This window comes from Odontesthes bonariensis, chromosome 21 (assembly GCF_027942865.1).
Source record: "Odontesthes bonariensis isolate fOdoBon6 chromosome 21, fOdoBon6.hap1, whole genome shotgun sequence".
Lineage (NCBI taxonomy): Eukaryota > Metazoa > Chordata > Actinopteri > Atheriniformes > Atherinopsidae > Odontesthes > Odontesthes bonariensis.
Genome location: NC_134526.1, coordinates 23,238,087 through 23,259,724, shown reverse-complemented (window position 1 = coordinate 23,259,724; position 21,638 = coordinate 23,238,087). Strand labels below are relative to the sequence as shown.

Genomic DNA, 21,638 nt, shown 5'->3' with positions numbered 1-21,638 from the left:
AATTTTGGATATTTTTTGCTGTGATCATATAGGGGCAGAAAGCTCCTCTTGGAGAATAACAAATCATATTTTGTTATGTCTTATATTTTATGACGACTTGTCAGAACCTGAAGGGAAGATAGAGCTGAATATATGTTGAAAGAGTGGACCAGTTTTCCTCCACAATGATGTGCCAGACTGGTGATGTCAAACATTACTTAAAGTTACTGCACTAAAGGTGGTTCCAATGCAGGGAATGCTCTTCCTCTTTAAGATTCAAAGCCGATATACTTTTTCACATATGTTTGTTTTTATATTTTCTGATGCATCCAGTAGCATTAACTACTGTTTTATTCAAGTCACATGGTTTCAGGGAAAAAGAGCTGTATTTATTTTACTTTCACTTTTCTCATTTAAAAAAAGAAAAAAGTGCATTTTATTTCCTATTCATTGCCCAAACAGCGGGAGGAGTTTAAAAAAAAGCAAGCTATAAGCCGGTTGAACAAGTACTAAAACAACAAGCCTCTGGTCTCATGTTACATAAAGGTACTGACAGGAATTTGAGAAGCAGAACTTGAGAAGGGAAGATAGAGCCAAGACAAAAAAGAAAGCCACACACACATAATGCAAGGTGAGTAACAATATTCTGTTTTTTCTTTCAGATAGAATTTGGAGTGTGTGCAGTTTGTGTTGAAAACCAAATGTTCATTTTAAGTCTTGCTTGTGATTTGTATTGTTATGATTCCTCTTCCCAGACACACATTTGCTGTGGTTTTTGTCTGTTCATTTAGAGTGAATGTCATGTGATTTTTAGAGAAAGCATTTGATGCCGTGCATCATACAGGAAAACTACTTTTACAGACCAAGATAACGTAAGAATAGGATTCAGATTGATTTAACAATTAGTTTATACACATTTAACTTATTATGAGAGGCAAATTATTGATATACTTCTATATATGTTTTATTCCACTAATTACATTCATTATGTGTCTCATAGCCTAAATGGGATGTCTCAGTGCAAGTTGATAAACATAAAGTTGTATTTTTTCTTAATTGGACTTTTTGAAACATTTGGGCCGTCTGCCCTGATCATGATCATCTTTTTTGGACAAACACACAGAACACACCACATGTATTTTATTAGCCTGGGCGAAAGCCGACTGTTGACTCTGTCAAACAGTCTGGGAAAACCCAAGAGGAATCCGTTTCCATGGAGGGCGGGACCTTACCCAACAACTTAAATTCATTGGAGTAACGGAGTTCCCTTAACCAATCAGTAATGTTTAGAAAGGACGTAGGTTATGCGCCGAGGTTCATGCTTACTCTCGCGAGGCTCTAGCTAGCGAATCACGCTTCCCACATCCGCTTTCATTATATCGGTACCATTTGATAAATCAAACTTTTCCCAAAGCCAGTTGGAAGGAGAGCTACGACATCCTTGCCACTAACAATATTGAAGAGGCATTCCTCTTGCTCTTGTTTTAATTGTGTAATGCTCTCCAGAGTTGGGACAACTTCATGGATAGCTTCTAGCGTTCTTCCGTCGCCATGTTTATTTCCGCTGCGGTTGAACTACAATTATATGGACTACAATGGACTCCGCGCGTAAGTTCTGCGTCACCACTCGCAACTGTTTGCTGATTGGCAAAACACTGAGCGAACCGAGGTAGGGGGATTGGGCCAGACTATGTGCGGAGCCAAAATCTTTGGGCGGAAGTACGTAGGATGGCGTCGCCAGGCTAGTATTTTATGGCAGTTCCTTTGAATGCAATGTAAATATTTTAAAAGAACTTTTAATGTCACACCCATAAACTATATGAGCGTGACATACTTCCTCGTTACGTAATGCTAAATAAACCAGGAAGAAGGAAATTTCAGTGGTTTTCAAATGGACTTTATATTTCTAAATGATCATTACCTCATTACAATATCACACAAAATACTGCGAATGTTGATATTGATCTTAATGTTGAAGTATTAGAAAGTTTTGTAAAATGTATTTTTTATTTCTGCAGTTGTATGAAGAGCAGATAAGATGGAGGAGAACAAAGAGGGAGAATCTGAAACCAAATCTGTTACTTCTGTGACAAATGACAAAGGTAAGGTATAGCTTGCTTTTTTAAACTCCTCCCACTGTTTGGGCAATGAAATGCAGTTTTTTCTTTTTTTAAATGAGAAAAGGGAAAGTAAAATAAATACAGCTCGTTTTCCCTGAAACCATGTGACTTGAATAAAACAGTAGTTAATGTTAACGGATGCATCAGAAAATATAAAAACAAATATATGTGAAAAAGTATATCGGCTTTGAATCTTAAGAGGAAGAACATTCCCTGCATTCAACGATGCCTGAGCTCAGGGTCATGTTAATTGGTGACACCAACTCCATTGACATTGGCTCAAAGAACATTTTACTTGACCATGAAAAGTAGAAAAACATGGAGCAGTTTTCATCCAAACTGTATGATTTGTTTGGTCAGCAAATCTGTTTTATTAATGTACTTGGTCTTTCAAACACTGATGAATTCTCATCCATTCAGGCAGTCCATGCCTTTATCTTACTGCTGCCAAACGGCCTTCACAGCAGCCAATACAGGTCAGGAATACAGTGGTTAGAGAAAGGTTTTGGCAAAGGAAATCTTTCTTATGTAATGACAGTTGTGACTCACAAGTCAGATGAAAGCTGTGAAAGTGCACTGGCAGACCTGAAAGCTGAGAGTAGTTTTTCTGAAAAAAGATACCACACATGTACAAGACGTATGATGGATGAAAACGAGATAATTGCTCTTTTGGACAAAAAAGATGCCATGGTCTCTGAAAACAACCCACAATGCTACAGCAGACAGATTTGTGAAAATGTTGAAGAGCAGAAAGAACAGCTGGATCCCAAATTTTGAGCTTTGAATTGAAAATCCTTTAAAGTTTTAAGTAACAGAACCAGGCAAAAAGTTTACAGCATCCACTTCATTCACAATGTTGTTGTGACTTCTAAGTGAATTTGGTGTCCTGATGACCAAAATACACACACATCATTTCACAATTATATTAGCATGAGTATAGATTAATACTGTGACACGTATTGCTGCAAATGAGGAAAAAACAAAAAAAATGGAGGAGCACTGACAAATTAACATGTTTCAACGCACAGTTTCTGCTTAAAAATACGACATTATGCCCTTTGTATTCACATAGCTTCTAAGCATGTAAAATGTTTGCAATATTACAAAAAGTAAGATCAACACTAAAGGGAGTTCTGCTCACTGGAGCTTATCCCAGCTACCATTGTGGGAGAGGTGGGGTATAACCTGGGCAGGTTGCAAGTTCATCACAGGGCCACACAGAGCACGCTCTCTCCTACGGACAGTTTAGATTCAACTATCAATCTGCTAACTACCTGTAGCGTTATTGGGTATTTATATATGTATTAAATATAAGGATTTATAAGATGTCCTGCACAGTCTCAATAAACCTTAAACCTCGAATATAAGGGCACCACCTCCTTTATTTTAACTTGTTTTAAGTTACAGTCTGGGAGGGAAACTGTTAAAATCTTACGATCCTGGTATGTTAAATTAATTATCAATTTAATAATCAATTAATAATCAATTAATAATCAGTCTCATATCTCGCGACTTTCGTGAAAGTTCTCGTTTGGTTGGACAGACATTACGTAAAGAATGCATACGACACAATCTGTGATTATAACATATATATATATAGATATATGAACTATTTATTAAAATGGTATGACCAAGGACATGAACCGAAAACAAACAGTAGATGCATGGAATATGGGTGATTATATAAAACACTTAGTGAATGGAAAATAAAATATGGGAATGGAGAGATACTGGATTCATTCAAATAGTTCAGGTTGGCTGATTATTTGACGCTAAACACTGACATTTTGGATTCATTTATCATTCTGTGAAAACCTCGAGACATCCATCAAACCCACTTTAAGGTGAAAACGGGTCGGTCTTACTGTACTGAAGTTCCCTTTTTGTCAGATCGGAACACAGCAGGTAGCCACGCAGCCCGAGTGGATTCCCTCTGGGTTCTGCTCTCAGGGCCTGGTTGTGGCTGGTTTAAGCGGACTTTGTAGTTGCTTCTCTTCACCGGGAAACGGGAACGATGGTGCCGAGGGCTTCACTGTGGGATGATCAAATCCTCCGAGTGTCAGAGTTGGTCCGTTGCTGCTTTCTCTGATGAAGCGAACTTAAGTTCACAGAAGATTAATAAAAGGTTGCTTGAGTTGGCTTTCTTGGTAGGAAAACTTCATCCTGTTCCTATCTTTGTTCGGGTCTTTCTTTCTCGTCTCCGGGGTCTCCCTTGGTCATGGAGGGCTTCTTCCTGTCGTCTTCTGCATCGCTCATCCTCTCGTCTTTCCGCTCTCTCCTGAGACTCGGGAAACTCCCAAACTCTGGTGAGCTCTTCTTTTCTTCTTAAGTCATCTCCAAATCTCTCTGAGCAACTGTGTTCTCTGTTCTGTTCTGAAACTCTGTGTTGAAAAACTGCGTTGAAACTGAGTGTGTTTTCGCGGGGTCCGCGGTTTGACTCTCGGAGGCGGGGCATGACGTAAGCTTACACTACTCTTTCAGCCAATGATATGCCTGGACTGTGGTGACGTCTGCCTGTGTGTCTCTGTAAGCCGATCTACTCAGCTTTTATGGGGAATTTCTGGATGAGACAAAGAAACTCTTATTTCTCCATTACTCCGTCTCATAGAACATTTGTCTCGGTGATTCTGAAAACACCACAACTTGTTAAGATATGCAGATTAAAGATATAACATAGACTTGTGATATAAAGACATCAAAATAACACACAACATAATACAGACAATTATGAGTTTCAAAATTCAGATGAATATCTGTAGAGTCATGACATATGAATAGGGGAACCACCAGTGTTAATTTTCTGTTAACAATGGCGATGCCAAACAAATAACAAATAGATACCGAAGGGACATCGTTAAAAGTTAAATTGTTGCATATATCTCGTCCATTTTACTGAGTCCTCTGGGATTTAAATGTTCAACTAATCAACACTGCAGACCACTAGGGGGCAATGTGGTTCCATCAGGCAGGTTGGGCATTTTCCAATACGATCAGTTCTTTGTTAATATTTAAGCCAGAATCGTACAAATTGTCTCTATATGCGTCTTGTGATCAAGCTGGAAACCTGAAAGAAATTGTATATGGTAATCAAACATATTTAATACAGTTTAAGATTCGACTAAAATTGAGTCTTTAGTGAGTATTCTCAGTTCGTGTGTAGCCATCTGGTCTCTTTCTCTGGTGGAAGAGGGGTTTAAGGTGTCAACTTCGATTTATGGTCAAGATAAGATAGTAAGTCTCCAACTTCTCCAACAGAAAGATTCTGTGTTCATTCGAGTTTTATTCCAATTTTATGGCAAGCGTCTGTTGCTATTTTTCCATTCCCAAAAGCTTTTAAAGGGCCGAAGGTTGTTGTAAATTAGCCAGTTTCTGTCTCTTTTTCCTTGGTGGAGAAGAATTGCAGATCTGGGTTTTATCCACATTGGTAAACATTCCCCCGATAGGAATGTTGGTGTGTCAGAGGCTTCAAAGCCTCTTAATCCACACGGCACTGTGACTGCTACATACCACACCACATGCAGACCTGTCTAATTGTGGGGATAAAACAGCAATCTCACTTTAACCTTCCCCAAATAATTTTGGATGTTTTTTGCTGTGATCATATACGGGCAGAAAGCTCCTCTTGGAGAATAACAAATTATATATTTTGTTATGTCTTATATTTTATGACAACTTGATGCAAAGTGTAATCAACATCCTGGAACTGCAAGGGTTTCATATTCCTCCAACAATGCACACCACATCCAATCTAACATTACAAGAAGCTAACTAGTGATGGACTATGAGGCCAATTCTAATTACAATAATTTTTAATTCTAATTTATAGTCTTTGTAACTGTAACTATGTACTGTGGTTGGGTGAACGAAAAAGGAGAAAATCTTAATTTCTAAAGCACTTTCCCCCAATATATCCTCCAGTTATTAGGAATCATGTGTCATTTGTTGATTCCCCTAAATATGACCCATAATGGTGCCCTATGCACTACTGCCCCCTACAGGGGATTGAAGGGAAACACTGTTTCCACATCAGAGCAGATGTCATACTCAAGAAACTTTATCAAGAAGAATCCAGAATCTTTATTTGTCCCCTGCAGCTGTGCACGTACACCAGCAGTGAAATGTGTATTACAAATAGCTCAACTTTTCAAGGTAGCAAAATAAGAATGAAATGGAATAAAAATAATTCAGGATAAATAAATTATATAATATATATATTATATTTTGTGCTGACTTCTATCAACAGAAATGTGTGGGATGAGTGTTATGTGGGGAGGTTGAGAGTTGTGGAATTAAAGAACAGATACTTGTAGATGCACTGATTGTAGGATGCTGCGCTTTGAATTGTCACTTTTCAAATATTAGACTAATCCTGTGTGTACTTTGCTTTCTCTTATGGCCCTGCAGTCCACCTGGAGAGTAATGATGACACCAAGGTGAGAACAAGATATTTTCTCCCTCTTTTAGATATCCTTACAGCAGTTTTACAACACAAAATATTTCCATAGCTTTTAAGTGATGACTTCTTCTCTATCAGGTCAGGATTATTGCACAACACACATGTGCAATCCTGAATTTTTTAAAAATACATTTCCATGTGATTGTTGTTTGACTGTGCTTCTATTTTACACGTCATATTCCCAATTTGTTCAAAACTGAAACTAATCAACAAATAAAATCCCATTTTTCTTAGAGTGATCCAGTGAATGATCCTCATGATGCTCAGCACTCAGAAAAGAATGAAAGTAGCACAGAAGGGGAGGCTGAAACCAAAACTGCATCTGAGGCAAGCGATGACAAAGGTAATACTTTAGGATGATTGGTTGGAAGGCTTATTTTACAACTCATACTCATTAAATTATAATGAACACTGTGGTTTAACTACTGAAGCTCCTTTTTTTCTTTTTTTTTCAGTAATACCCAAACTCAAACTTGTGTTAATTGGTGACACCAACTCCATTGAGATTGGATCAAAAAATATCTTAATTGACCATGACAAGCAAACAAACATGGAGCAGTTTTCATCCAAACTGTATGATTTGTGTGGTCAGCACATCTGTGTTATTAACATGCTTGGTCTTCCAAATGCTGACCAAATCCCATCCATTCAGGCAGTCCATGCCTTTATCTTACTGCTGCCAAACGGCCTTCACAGCAGCCAATACAGGTCAGGAATACAGTGGTTAGAGAAAGGTTTTGGCAAAGGAAATCTTTCTTATGTAATGACAGTTGTGACTCACAAGTCAGATGAAAGCTGTGAAAGTGCACTGGCAGACCTGAAAGCTGAGAGTAGTTTTTCTGAAAAAAGATACCACACATGTACAAGACGTATGGTGGATGAAAACGAGATCATTTCTCTTCTGGAAAAAATACATGTCATGGTCTCTGAAAACAACCCACAATGCTACAACAGACAGATTTTTGAAAATGTTGAAGAGCAGAAAGAACAGCTGGATCCCAAAAACCACAAAGAGGAAAGAGTGACAACAGGTAAGATTCCAGTGTGGACAGAACTTTATTTACTTTCTACCAAGTTGAACAAAATACAGAAAAAAATGCCTAATGGGTGTGTCCAGTAATGTTGGGGATCAAATAATATTGTGCTTATCTGTTAATATAAATGCAGTTATCTGACTTCAGAAATGACCAAAACAATCTACCAAGACTAACACAAATTAACCTGGATCACAAACAAGCAGGCCTGCTTTTAATCAGCTGCAGGGTTCCATCAATACTCTGCCAGTCAAATTTTGAGCTTTGAATTGAAAATCCTTTTAAGTTGTAAGAAACAGAACCAGGCACAAAGTTTACAGCATCCACTTCATTCACAATGTCGTAGCAACTTTGAAGTGAATCTGGTTTTCCTGATGGCCAAAATACACACATCATTTGACAATTCTATTAGCATGAGTATGGATTAATACTGTGACACTGTGACACACAAAAAAATGGAGGAGCACTGACAAACTAACATGTTTCAATGCACAGTTTCTGCATAAAAATACCACATTTTGCCCTTTGTATTCACATAGCTTCTAAGCATGTAAAATGTTTGCAATATTACAAAAATTAAGATCAACACTAAAGGGAGTTCTGCTCACTGGAGCCTATCCCAGCTACCATTGTGGGAGAGGTGGGGTATAACCTGGGCAGGTTGCAAGTTCATCACAGGGCCACACAGAGCACGCTCTCTCCTACGGACAGTTTAGAATCAACTATTAATCTGCTAACTACCACACCACATGCAGACCTGTATAATTGTGGGGATAAAACAGCAATCTCCCTTTAACCTTCCCCAAAAATTTTGGATGTTTTTTGCTGTGAACATATACGGGCAGAAAGCTCCTCTTGGAGAATAACAAATTATATATTTTGTTTTGTCTTATATTTTATGGCAACTTGATGCAAAGTGTAATCAACATCCTGGAACTGCAAGGGTTTCATATTCCCCCAACAATTCACACCACATCCAATCTAACATTACAAGAAGCTAACTAGTGATGGACTATGAGGCCGATTGTAATTACAATAATTTTTTATTCTTATTTTTAGTCTTTGTAACTGTAACTATGTACTGTGGTTGGGTGAACGAAAAAGGAGGAAAAAAAAGAAATCCTCAATTTCTGGAGCACAATATGTCCTCCAGTTATTATGAATCATGTGTCATTTGTTGATTCCCCTAAATATGACCCATAATGGTGCTCTATGCACTACTGCCCCCTACAGGGGATTGAGGGGAAACACTGTTTCCACATTAGAGCAGATTTCATACTCAAGAAACTTTATCAAGAAGAATCCAGAATCTTTATTTGTCCCCTGCAGCTGTGCACGTACACCAGCAGTGAAATGTGTATTGGAAATATCTCAACTTTTCAAGGTAGCAAAATCATAATAAAATGGATTTAAATTAATTCAGAAAGAACAGATACTTGTAGATGCACTGATTGTAGGATGCTGCGCTTTGAATTGTCATTTTTCAAATATTGAACTAATGCAATCTGCTTTTTTTCCTTCATCATCGTGCAGCAGAAGAAATGAAGACGGGCACTGAAATCAAGTCAAAGGTAAGTTTAACTTATGTAGGGATTCATTCATATAATTTTAGTTCACAGTGTTTTTCAGACTTTTATTTAATCTTTTATGCTAATCTTTGGTATGTTAACCTAATATAAAAAAACTGCTAATTATTTGTTTCCAGACACAATTGAATAAATTGATTTTATGTTGCAGTTTAGATGATTTAAACCAAGTCTTTTTTATTTATTTATTTTTTCAATTGAAAATGTGTCTTAAAAAAATCTTTAAGGTCCACAGACATCTTTGTTAAAATCTGATGTATTTGGTTCAAAGGGTAAATCTTAATAGAGTAGGAGACTATTTTAATGCTTTCATCAAACATTTACATTTTGCCCAGATTTCAGAATTATTGGCGATGTAAGTAAAACTTTCTTACTTTGGAATTCTGTTAACCTTCACCTACAAGCACTCCTCACAATTTACTGAACTAAACAGCCACACATCTGTAACCTCAATTCCAAAAATGTTGTTTCAGAAAGAATATATATAAAAAAAAAGATTTGCAAATCTCTTTAACCAATATTTTATTTTTTAAATCATTGTATTCTTTAGCCTAGGCAATATCAAAGGACTGAACTTCGATATTGCCTGCTTGTCTAATAATTGTTTTATTTTGCTGATGTGATTATTCCTGACAGTCATTCTTCATAAGTAAAGTTAAATGTGTACATTTCTTCCTGTGATCCATTACAGGAACATGATGGTGCTGAACGCTCAGAGAAGAATGACGACAACACACCAGGACAGTCTGAAATCAAATCTGTTCCACATGAAACAAAGGAGAAAGGTAGCATTTCCTGAAAGATTTGGATTGTACAATTGGTACAAGATCAAACTACTATTGTTATACATTCCACATTCTAGAACGGTGCTGGGAAATAACACTTATTAGCATTAAGCATTAAGTAGTGAAGATAGTTTCTCCAGTACAGGAAATATTTACGGTTTGAGTTGTTTCAGATGGTTAGAAATGAGCTCTTTTGAAGATCCTATTCTGATTAGCTGTTTAGCTCTGTTCCCCTGTTAGATTTCCTCCCTGCTTTTCCAAACTGAGAGGGTACCAAATGCCATCTAATTTTAAAAAAAGAATAAAGAATATCCCTTTGATATGAAACCTAGTTGTGTTTAAAAGTTCTTTTGTTGTTGTTGTTGTTCACTGTTGGTCTTTTAGGTTGAGTTTAGCATATTTTAGTATAGGTGTGTCAACAGTTTTTTACTATTACTGTCTAATTCCACATCACACTGATCTGTCCTGGTAATCTGGTAAATCATTTCTTTTCTACAGGTACTTTCAACATGGAAATAAGTGGAAAGGAAATAAAGGTCAGTCACTTAATTATTTCACATGATATTTTGGATAATCTATTAGGGTTTTTTTTATAGACGGTAAAATATAAATTATTAATTTATTATTTTCAGCAGACACGGGACATTTCTGAAGAAAACAGAAAGAAACGGCATAAAGAAACTGAAATGCTGCTCAGCAGACTTCACCTTCAGGACAAATGTCCACACAAGATGTCCCCAGCAGACTTTCTTAAAATAGGTCCACCTGTGAGGCAGAGCAATGATACACTTGAAAAAGATCTGGCTCATACTTTTCTTCAGAGGTTAATGACATTAGATCACAGAGCCAGATATATCCCTGTACTGCAAGATGGTTCTGAGGCGAGCCATTCAGAGTCTTTTCCAACATCTGACACTGTTGATGCAGATGATGGTGACTTAGATGCTCTCTTTGCAACCAGTGTAGACATTGATCAGTCAAAACAGGCTCACGTGCACCCTATGGATGTTCAAATGGCAGTATTTCACTGCTCAAACAGCTTCCTGAAACAAAACATGATCACAAAGTTGTCACAGTGCCAGTATGCCTTACCTTTACTTGTTCCTGACCCCATCACAATGGACATTGAGTGTCCTCTGTGGACGTTCAGGCAACTAACAAAAACATGGAAGATAACATCCAATCAAGGCAAAGAAGATTCCAAGCCAATCATGAAGAGCATGCCGATCTGCAAAGCTGAGACACCCCTGGTGTCATTTTTCCGCCTGGGTTCACTGTCTCAGTCTAAATCTCAGCTCATGAACACTTTGATCAACAACCGCCACAGCGCCTTCTTCCACAGAAACTGTCCAGGTAGCACCAAGTCTCGTCATTTGATGGATGGTGTGGCACAGATAGCCTGGTACTGCCCTGCTGGAACACCCAATGAGTCATTCAATGACTGCATTGCCTTCTGTAATCTTCACGGAGATTCTCTATCAACTGAAAAGCAGCGTGAAATACTGACAGAAAAATCTTCTGTCATTGTTGTTCTGGTACCAACTCTGGAAAAAAGCCATGGAAGTAGTGCAGTCATATCAACACTTTACAGGTCTCCGAAGCCTCTAATTATTCTCATTGCTGACAGTGACTGTGGTGCATCTCAGATGAAAGCACAAAAATACAAACTGGGCCTGAAAGACAGAAGCCAGGCAGATGTTTCTGAAGAGCTGAAAGGCATAATCAGAAAAATTTTGTCTGCACCTCATAAATCCTTCCAGCTTGAATCTATGGCCGAGGTGTCTGGAATCAGAGTGGATGAAGATGGCACAGACTGCCAGAAAGGGAAATCTGCAGCAATGGAAATAGTAAAACTGATTCAGGGGATGGATGTTTCCAAGATCAAAGATGAATTTCTTCCTTGTCAAGGCCAACTTTGGCATGAGTGGTGCAGAATAAACAAAGAACTGTATCACCTGAAAGGTCACATTGAGAAGGAAAAAGGTCAGAAAGAAAAGCAACTCATGCACATTCGACAGGAACAATGTGCTGCTTCTAACAGTAAACTGATGAAGTCATTCACTGAAAGCCTCGTGGGTTTGCCACCAACAGACAAAGAATACTTTCTTAAGTGGACTCAGATCCTAATAGATGGCCTCTCCACAGATGATCTTTCTTCAATTCTCCAAAACTATGACGAAACGTGGTCTGAGGTTTTAACTTTGAAGAAGAAACATGATAAATCTGCTCTGCTAAAGGACAAACAAACTAAGCTTGAACAGTTATCAAAAAAGCTGCAGTCAGCAACATTTGGCTTGGAGCACATCTTTAGAGAAATGGGACAGATCTACGAAGCCCATAAATCTCAGAAGGAACAAACGCACAGCCAACAGGCTGACTGGGTTAAATACCCTGAGCTGGCTGCAGATCTGATGATATCAGGACACCCGATGGAGCTGATGGATGGCGATGCTGGTCAGGTACCTTTGATGTGGATCTCTAGTCTTTTACAAGAAGTCATCAAGAAACTGGGTGACAAGAGAGTGTTTGTGTTGTCAGTTTTGGGTGTACAAAGCAGTGGAAAATCAACCATGCTGAATGCCATGTTTGGATTGCAGTTTGCAGTGAGTGCTGGCAGGTGCACCAAAGGTGCCTACATGCAGCTGGTCAAACTGTCAGAGGAACTCAAAGGTTTCCAGTTTGACTATGTCCTGGTAGTTGACACTGAAGGACTGCGTGCTCTTGAGTTGGCCGGTAACGCCACTCTTCACCATGACAACGAGCTGGCAACTTTTGTTGTTGGCTTGGGAAACATGACATTGATCAACATCTTTGGTGAGAATCCAGCTGACATGCAAGACGTCCTGCAGATTGTTGTTCAGGCTTTCATGAGGATGAAGAAAGTTAAGCTTTCTCCAAGTTGTGTGTTTGTTCACCAGAATGTTACAGATATCGCAGCTGCAGAGAAAAACATGGATGGAAAGAGACGGTTGCAAGAAAAACTGGACAAGATGGCTCAACTAGCTGCCAAAGAGGAGGTGTGCGATGTTGAGTGCTTCAGTGATGTCATTGCTTTTGATGTGCAAGAAGATGTGAAATACTTTGCCCAGTTATGGGAGGGAAGTCCACCCATGGCACCTCCAAATCCTGGTTACAGTGAAAGTGTCCAAGAACTGAAGAAAACCATCCTATCTAAGGCCTCAAAGTCTGCTGGGATCACTTTGTCCCATTTAAACAGCAAAATTCAGGACCTGTGGAAGGCATTGATGAATGAACAATTTGTTTTCAGCTTCAAAAACACGCAAGAAATTGCAGTGTACAGAAAACTTGAGGTCCTGTATGGGAACTGGACCTGGGACCTGAGGAAAGAGATGCTGACCATTGAAAACCAGCTTTATCCCAGAATTGAAAAGGGACAACTTGACAAGGTTGAGCTCAGTTATCTTTCCAAAGAAATGAGCAAAACATATGAGGAAATTCAGAAAAATATGACGGCTTACTTTGAGGATCACAGTGACAAAGAAATCCTGGTTCAGTGGCGGGGCCGATTTGAGAACAAAATCAAGGAGTTTCACGAGGAGCATTTTAGAGGAGTGAAAAGAAAACTGGATGAAGTTATTCAGCAGAAGAATGCTCGTAAAAAGATGGACAATAAGAAGGTGGAGTTTGAGACCAAGCTGCTGCAAAAGAGCAAAGAACTTGCACACACATTAAAAGATGTGGTAAAAGATGAAGGAGAACTCAAAGCACAGTTTGACTCTGTTTGGAGTCACTGGGTTACTGAATTAACCTCAGATACGAAACCCTTTGAGGACATCAACGTGGAAGAAGATCAGTCAGTTGTCCTTCGAGACCTTGGGACTGAATGGTCTCTCATCAGTGAGTCAAAAAGGAAAGGGAGATACAAAAAGCTGTCAGAAGTTGGGAATTACTTTGGTTATATAACACAAAAGAAGTGCCAAGAACTTGATAGTGAAAGCCAACAATATCAAGAAAGTAAGAGGGAAACCAAGGATACAAGCAGACAAGGCAAAGGTGTCATGGCATCTGCATTCGGTTATTTCAAACAAATGATAGGAATTGCCTCGCCAGCACAACAAAATGTGGAACCAAATGAATCCAGGAATCCTTTTCCACATGAAGAACAGAAAATGATCAGATCCTTCATTAATGATGTAGAGCAGCAATCCCTGGAGACCATCAAGAACAAACCTGTTGCAACACGAGGCTACAGATCAACTTATCTGCAAGAAGTGGCCAAACATGTTCAAAAGAAAGTGACAGAATTTGAATCAGGCAAGAAATTCACATTTAAGAAAGAGTTTACAGTTGATCTCTCACTGTATGTTTTTGACAGGACAGCAAGTTGGCTTCTACAGTCTCACAACACATTCAAACACAACAATGATGCTCTCACATATTTGGACAGCAAGAAAAAGGAGTATTACAACATTTTCAGAAGCTATTGCAAAGGTAACTCATCTGCTTCGGTGTTTGGAGAAATGATCTGTGAAAAACTGAAGGTTTCTGTCCACGAGGCTGTCTGCAACAAGACTGCTGTTGATCTCGCAGGAGAAATGAGGTGCAATTACCCAGCATTCAGTGGGAACAGGTTGAACCTGGAGAAACACGTGTTGACGTCTCTAGCAGAGAAAGCGGAGTTCAGTAGATTCATCACCTACATACAAAATCCAAGAAGGCAAGTAGAGGCTTTTATAAAAGAAGAAGTAAAGAAATACATGTTCACAGATCACAAAGACAAAGGACTGAAGATACTGAAGAAAAACGCAGACGACATCAGCAAGCTCGCCAGTCAAGCTTTATATGAAGCAACGGAGAAAGTCAAAAAGAAGTCAGGAGATGTAGACATGTGGATGAAGGAATTTTCTGCTTTACTGAACAAGCTGGCATTTGATACCATTTGTTGTAAAAACTTCAGAGACATCAACAATTTTGATTTTCTTAAAGAAGAGATAGAGAAAGGCCTTGTGTGTATCGTTAAAGAGATGAGCCGCCTCTCTCTGGAGATGGTTCAGGAGTGCAGGCAGAAGCCCGACCAAATTCTCATTGATCAGCTGTGTAACTGCTGCTGGGAACGATGTCCATTCTGTGCAGCCGTTTGCATCAACACCCTTAAGGATCACAGTCCTGAAAAACACAATGTTCCTTTTCATCGACCCTCTGGAGTTGAAGGATGGCACACAAGAGGCACAGTGGATCTGGTCATTGATTTCTGCACCACATTAGTAGGAAGTGACAGATATTTCCGCCCCAATCATGACTCAGAGGGGAGAATCGCTTACAAACAGTATCCAACTGCTGGGGAGAGGTATGCATCATGGAGGATTACAGCGGATGCATCTATGCTGGCATACTGGAAATGGTTTGTCTGTCACTTTCAAAAGGAACTGGAAGACCACTATGACTTGAAATTCCAGGGCAGAGGAGAAATTCCCAGTGAATGGAGAAACTACACTAAAAAAGAGGCTATTGAAAGTCTGGATGAAATGTGCAGATTGTGATAAAACTGCAGCAAATTGTAGCTCTTTCTGCTTCGATTAAGCAGATGGAAATATTCAGGATGAAGCCAAGAATAAACCACATATTATCTGGTTGAGTTTAATTCAGTTCTAAACAGAGTTAGTTATGCTAGATTGTGATGTGTAAGGATCTGTGGATATGGCTTGAAGGGAACTTCAACATGTGGTCCGTCTGATTATCAGTGATTCATTTTAAGATGATGATAAAAATGATGGCACAGATCAGAATGAAGATTTTTTGTGAAGTTCTGACACTTAAATATGACGGATCCATGCTTTATGCAAGTTCAGACTGTGTGCAGAGTTCATTTTGCTTTCTAGAATTCATTCATCTCTCTCTTCCCCTGTCTGAATGAATATATGTACCAAGTTCTTTTTGGTTTTGAGTTATGTTTGAAAGATCAGAATAAGAAGTTTTAGTTCATACAATGTTTTTCACTTTCTTTGTTTCAAACATTATGAAAAATCATCACCAGTGAATTCAAAGAAGAAATGAAAAGATAATTTCTGAGTTCATCACATTTACTTCATTTGAAAGAGGACACGTGAGCCACAGTTTGTTGGAGTTTTTCCATTTTGTTTCTTATAGTATTGGTCTCATAACAAAGAACATGCATATCTGAATTGTGGCATTTTTGTGAGCTTTCATGTAAGAATGTATTTGGGCCCACAGCAGCAAACTTCTTATTTCAACATTTTAAAGTTTCATTTTTTCTTTTTTTTCTGTGAATCTTTTGTTTTGATCAAGTTTTCTTCACTGAATGTTTAGTTTTTTGTTCAGTTGATGAATGGCTTCTTTTTCATGTTATATTCAGCAGTTATGTACTTGATATCCTTTTAAATGATATATCGCCCATGTTATAATCAGCATATTTTGACTTAATAAAGTTAAATCCAAAGAAATCTCTTTCTGAAAAGATCTTTTCTTTTTAATGTAATAAATAGATTTTTTGTCACATAATAGAGAAGCAAAGACAAATGTTAAACAACACTGACACAAAACACTGTGTGTGAATGTTCTGTGAAACAACTTTATAGATTCATGAAATACAGCAAAAATAGAAACAAATAACATTCATTATCATATTCTAAATAATCATTGCAGTAATGGCAATGAAAGAATATCAGAATATTAACAATACTCATAATAAACCTGCCTGGTAAGCAATTGATAGTTTCAACCTCTGTTTTTAAAAGAAATAAAGAAATCAGCTTAATTTAAGTTCAGAATTAAGATTTAAGCTGTTAAATATGTTGGTACACAGAGAAAGGCTCTGTCTTATGTCTCAGTAAGTTGTGCTGTGTGCTTAAGGCATATGTAGCCGTTTTCAGCTGCAGCTGATGGCTTCACCATAGATTACACGCCTTACACTGTTATTGGTAAAGTTTCATAGAATCAATGCTTCCCAGAAATGTGCAGTTGTAAGTTGAGGAACAGTCTGTTGTCCATAAATATGATCTCCTGTTAAAGAAAATGATTAAATTGCCATCTGTCCATTGGATATGAGGATGTTGACGGCTTTTAACATCAGCAACATTTTGAGAAGCATTTAAATATTCCCACTGAATATTCAAAATCCAAACATTTAATCCTGACTTTGAGAAAAATGATGAAAACTTATAAATCTAACATACCATGTCATAAAATTAGTTTTATTCATTTGAGCTGTGAAAATTCAGACTAATGTGCCATTGGTTGTCAGAAGATTTTCTTCTTTCATGAGTAAAGAAACAGACAAACGCCTGACTCAGCTGAACGTAGACTCTGCCAATGGGTGCTTACAGAGGGTGCTGCTCCCCAGCCCCAACAGATGATTCCTTCTGCACATGTGGTGAGATAATACAGATAATCACTCCCAGCATGGGGTTCATGTAAAGCATGTTAGGGGAGAGATTATCTCCATTAAAAGTGAGCAGAGAAAATGTAGTAGTGATGATTGTAGTCAAACATGATGGTTTATTTAGTAGACAGTAGATCATGACCATCACTGTCACAGATTAATTCACTGTTTGTGTATATATATATGTTGTAGCAGTCACAGTGCCGTGTTGGATTAAAAAAAGGCCTTGCAGCCTCTGAAGAAACCAACATTCCTGTGGGGGATGTATCTGGATAAAAAACAGATCTTCATTCTTTTTTTCACAAAGGAGAGAGAGACAGAAAACTGCCTAAGTTACAACGACCTTCGGCCCTTTGAAAGCTTTTTGGGAGTGGAACTAGCAACAGACACTTGCCATAAATTGGAATAAGCTCAAATGAACAAAGAAACTTTCTTTTGGGAAAGTGGGAGACCTGCCTATCTTATCTGGACCATAAATCGAAGTTGACACTTTAACCCCCTTTCCACCAGAGAAGGGACCAGATGGCTGAAAAGACTGTACTAATACTTACTTTTAGTCGAATCTTAAAACTGTATTAAATGTGTTTGATGACCTTATTCAAGTTCTTTCAGGTTTCCAGCTAGATCACAAGACGCATATAGAGACAATTTGTACGATTCTGGCTTAAATATTGACGGAGAACTGATCTTGGTGGAAAATGCCCAACCTGCCTATGGAACCACAGTGCCCCCTAGTGGTCTGTAGTGTTGAACATTTAAATCCCCAAAGACCCAGTAAACCGGACAGTTATATGCAACAATTTAACTTTTAACGATGTCCCTTCAGTATCTATTTGTTATTGTTTGGTATCCCCATTGTTAACACAGAAAATTAACATTGTGTGGTTCGCTATTCATATGTCACGACTTTACAGATATTCATCTGAATTTTGAGACTCATAATCATCTGTGTCATGTTGTGTTATTTGATGTCTTTATATCACAAGTCTATGTTATATCTTTAATCTGCATATCTTACCAAGTTGTGGTGTTTTCAGAATCACCGAGACAAATGTTCTATGAGACAGAGTAATGGAGAAATAAGAGTTTCTTTGTTATATTTAGAAGTCTCTTTAAAGACGCTGAACAGATCATCTTACACAGAGACACCCAGGCAGAAGTCACCACAGTTCAGGCATATCATTGGCTGAAAGAGTAGTGTAAGCCGGCGTCAGGCCCCGCCTCCGTGAGTCAAACCGCGGACCCCGCGAATCCAAACTCAGATCAGAGTTGAGAGCAGATTGGATTTGATTTTCAGTTGTTCAGGCTTTCAGAGATGTAGAGATGACTTGAGAAGAAAAAAGAAGAGGAGAGCTCACCAGAGTTTTGGGAGTTTCCCAGAGTCTCAGGAGGGAGCGGAAAGACGAGAGTATGAGCGGTGCAGAAGACGACAGAAGGAAGGCCCCTGAGACGAGAAAGAAGGACCCAAAGAAAGACGAGAATGAAGTAGTACTCTGAAGATACACGTTTTCTGTGTTTTTGTTCGTCCATCGTCATCCATGTCCTTTTTACGTCGCACGTTCTAACCTCCGCTGTTGCACGCCATCATCACCTTTTCCTACCAAGAAAGCCAACTCTGACACTCGGAGGATTTGATCATCCCACAGTGAAGCCCTTGGCACCAGCGTTCCCGTTTCCCGGTGAAGAGAAGCAACTACAAAGTCCGCTTAAATCAGCCACAACCAGGCCCTGAGAGCAGAACGCAGAAGAAATCCACTCGGGCTGCGTGGCTACTACCTGCTGTGTTCCGATCTGACAAAAGGGACTTCAGCACAGTAAGACTGACCCGTTTTTCACCTTAAAGTAGGTTTGATGGATGTCTCGAGGCTTTCACAGAATGATAAATGAATCCAAAATGTCAGTATTTAGCGTCAAATAGTAAGCCAACCTAAACTATTTGAATCCAGTATCCCTCCATTCCCATATTTTATTTTCCATTCACTAAGTGTTTTATATAATCACCCATATTCAATGCATCTCCTGTTTGTTTAAGGTTCATGTCTTTGGTCGTATCATTTTAATAAATAGTTCATATATCTATATATATGTTATAATCACAGATTGTGTCGTATGCTTTCTTTACGTAATGTCTGTCCAACCAAACGAGAACTTTCACGAAAGTAGTGAGATATGAGACTGATTATTAACTGATTATTAATTTAACATACCAGGATCGTAAGATTTTGTGTTTTTTCCTTCATTCGAAGGTGGTGCCCTACATTCGAGGTTTAAGGTTTATTGAGACTGTGACAACTTCTTATAAATCCTTATATTTGATACATATAAATGCCCCAATATCGCTACAATGTCATATTAGAGAGCAATACATGTGCCAGTAATGCTGTACAGTTAAATTAAAGAAAGGTATAATTCAGAACATGACAAAGACTGCGTCAAAAAGTCTGGGCTCAGTCTCTCAGCTGATCTTATGTCCCTCTTCTCTCACTGTGGGTTACAGACATGGCCTTACAGGCAGGTTCATTCAGTGCTGATTACTAGATCTCCTCTACATTGTGTTTTTATTCTATTTGATTTTTTTTTCATGAATATGATCTCTTGTGGTTAGCACCGTCGCCTCACAGCAAGAAGGTTCCAGGTTCAACTCCCAGCTGGTTCTTTCTGTGTGGGGTTTGCATGTTCTCCCCGTGTATGCGTGGGTTCTCTCCGGGTTCTCCGGCTTCCTCCCACTGTCCAAAAACATGCATGTTAGGTTAATTGGTGTCTCTAAAAATTGTCCTTAGGAGTGAGTGTGAGCGTGTGTGTGTGGTTGTGTGTCTCGTTTGTCTCTGTGTGGCCCTGTGATGGACTGGCGGCCTGTCCAGGGTGCACCCCGCCTCTCGTCCGATGACCGCTGGGATAGGCTCCAGCCCCCCACGACCTGACCAACGGATTCAGCAGGTATAGAAAATGGATGGATGGATTTTGGTTTTCCACGATCAAATAGAGCCTTTGGTTACATTCTTACATTATTATTATTCGCATTTTCAGTTCTGATTGTGTTCAGATTTAATGCTGATCAGATTTGACAGTTTGCCACCAAAACTGCAATTGTTTTGCATCCGACTTTCATTTGAACAGGACAACCCACTGATATACCACACACATGCACACCAGGTAGCATCTCTGTATGCATCCGTATAAATGAAAAAGCATGAACACACTATTTGTTGAATTTGCTAACCAATCAGAGGCTGTCAGGCAGCAGTGTGTAGTGACTGCAAAGATGGGTCAAAGTGGTCGGTGACGTATTTTCTGACTTTCGAATCAAACCCATACAGCCTGCAGAATATCACAAGTTTAGTCAAAAAATGAATGTGAGGAGGAATGAGAAAAACAGGATATGTTGGTATCTTGCAGGAGGTCATCTGCAGGTTCAACACAGTAACACTCAATACAATGCATATGAGAATTAATTTTCCATTACAAATCTCTGTCCCTCTGTGGGTGCTTCTCATATTAAGTAGGGTAAAACCTTCCCATTTTTGGTGACCTTGAAGATGCTGCGCGTTCCCATCAACAGACACAAAACCCAGATATGGTGTGTACTTATCTATTGAGCCTCCCCTGGACACACTACCAGGGGAGTTTGTCATTCTCGGGATGTTTTATTTTAACCCAAAACTCCCTTGCACAGCTGGTAAGTATCAGACACTTCAACAGTTTCAAGATGGAGACGTTCTTAAAGGGTCCCCACCAGACAATAGCGGCATCACATTGACTCGCTCCGACTCCCTCGCCTCATTCATAGTGGATTTAGGTCCGTCTCTTATGACTGAGGTGTTGAGCTTGATCGACAATGCCAGCTCCCTCCAGATATCCAATCACAGCCAGGCAGCAGATGAAAGTGAGGAAGGAGGGGAAGAGGAAAAAGATGAAGATAGCTCTGACAGAGACGCCTGTGCAGAGCCCTGGAGTGACTTCACCCAGCCTGTCCATGTGTAGTGGCTCGTTGAGGTGCAGTCTGAACAACAGAGACAGCTGGATAGAGCCAGAGGAAGAGTCTGTAAGAATACCTGACGCATCCACAGGGTCTCCAAAGTGTAGATATTTAGACTCATACACTGACTATCTGGGTATATTTGAAGTCAGGAATGATGAGCATGGTTCCTGGGCCTGGGCCTTGTTGTTTACCTTGTCGCCGCCTCGCATGGCCACAGCTCAACTACAAGATACTGGTCCGCGTTGAGTTTCTTGAGGAAGGAGGTTTGGTGTCCATCCTGGCCCTACACCTTCCCCTGCCGTGCTACATTGTGGTTGGAGTATTACACTGATTATTACA

The 21,638-nt window shown here is 39.1% G+C and overlaps 1 protein-coding gene across 3 annotated transcripts; it reads left to right on the top strand.

Annotated features, from left to right (window-relative positions):
• The first annotated feature begins 503 nt into the window (after positions 1-503).
• On the top strand, positions 504-16,382 carry LOC142371823 (interferon-induced very large GTPase 1-like). Of its 3 annotated transcripts, none has more exons than XM_075454572.1 (9): positions 504-610; positions 1,998-2,081; positions 6,504-6,532; positions 6,790-6,898; positions 7,011-7,586; positions 9,123-9,160; positions 9,867-9,960; positions 10,459-10,496; positions 10,596-16,382. In XM_075454572.1, exons 2-9 carry the CDS (start codon positions 2,018-2,020, stop codon positions 15,459-15,461), a joined length of 5,814 nt encoding a protein of 1,937 aa, XP_075310687.1. In that variant the 5' UTR covers positions 504-610; positions 1,998-2,017; the 3' UTR covers positions 15,462-16,382. The 3 variants fall into 3 exon arrangements, with proteins under 3 accessions (XP_075310687.1, XP_075310686.1, XP_075310688.1); XM_075454571.1 differs by having other exon boundaries at positions 10,593-16,382; XM_075454573.1 differs by lacking the exon at positions 7,011-7,586 and having other exon boundaries at positions 10,593-16,382.
• Positions 16,383-21,638: the final 5,256 nt, after the last annotated feature.

Excerpts from the sequence above, each read along its gene's own strand:
- LOC142371823 (XM_075454571.1), top strand. The coding sequence starts at position 2,018 with ATGGAGGAGAACAAAGAGGGAGAATCTGAAACCAAATCTGTTACTTCT. Across the intron at positions 6,899-7,010 it reads TGAGGCAAGCGATGACAAAG|TAATACCCAAACTCAAACTT; the intron begins GTAATACTTTAG and ends TTTTTTTTTCAG. Across the intron at positions 9,161-9,866 it reads GCACTGAAATCAAGTCAAAG|GAACATGATGGTGCTGAACG; the intron begins GTAAGTTTAACT and ends GATCCATTACAG.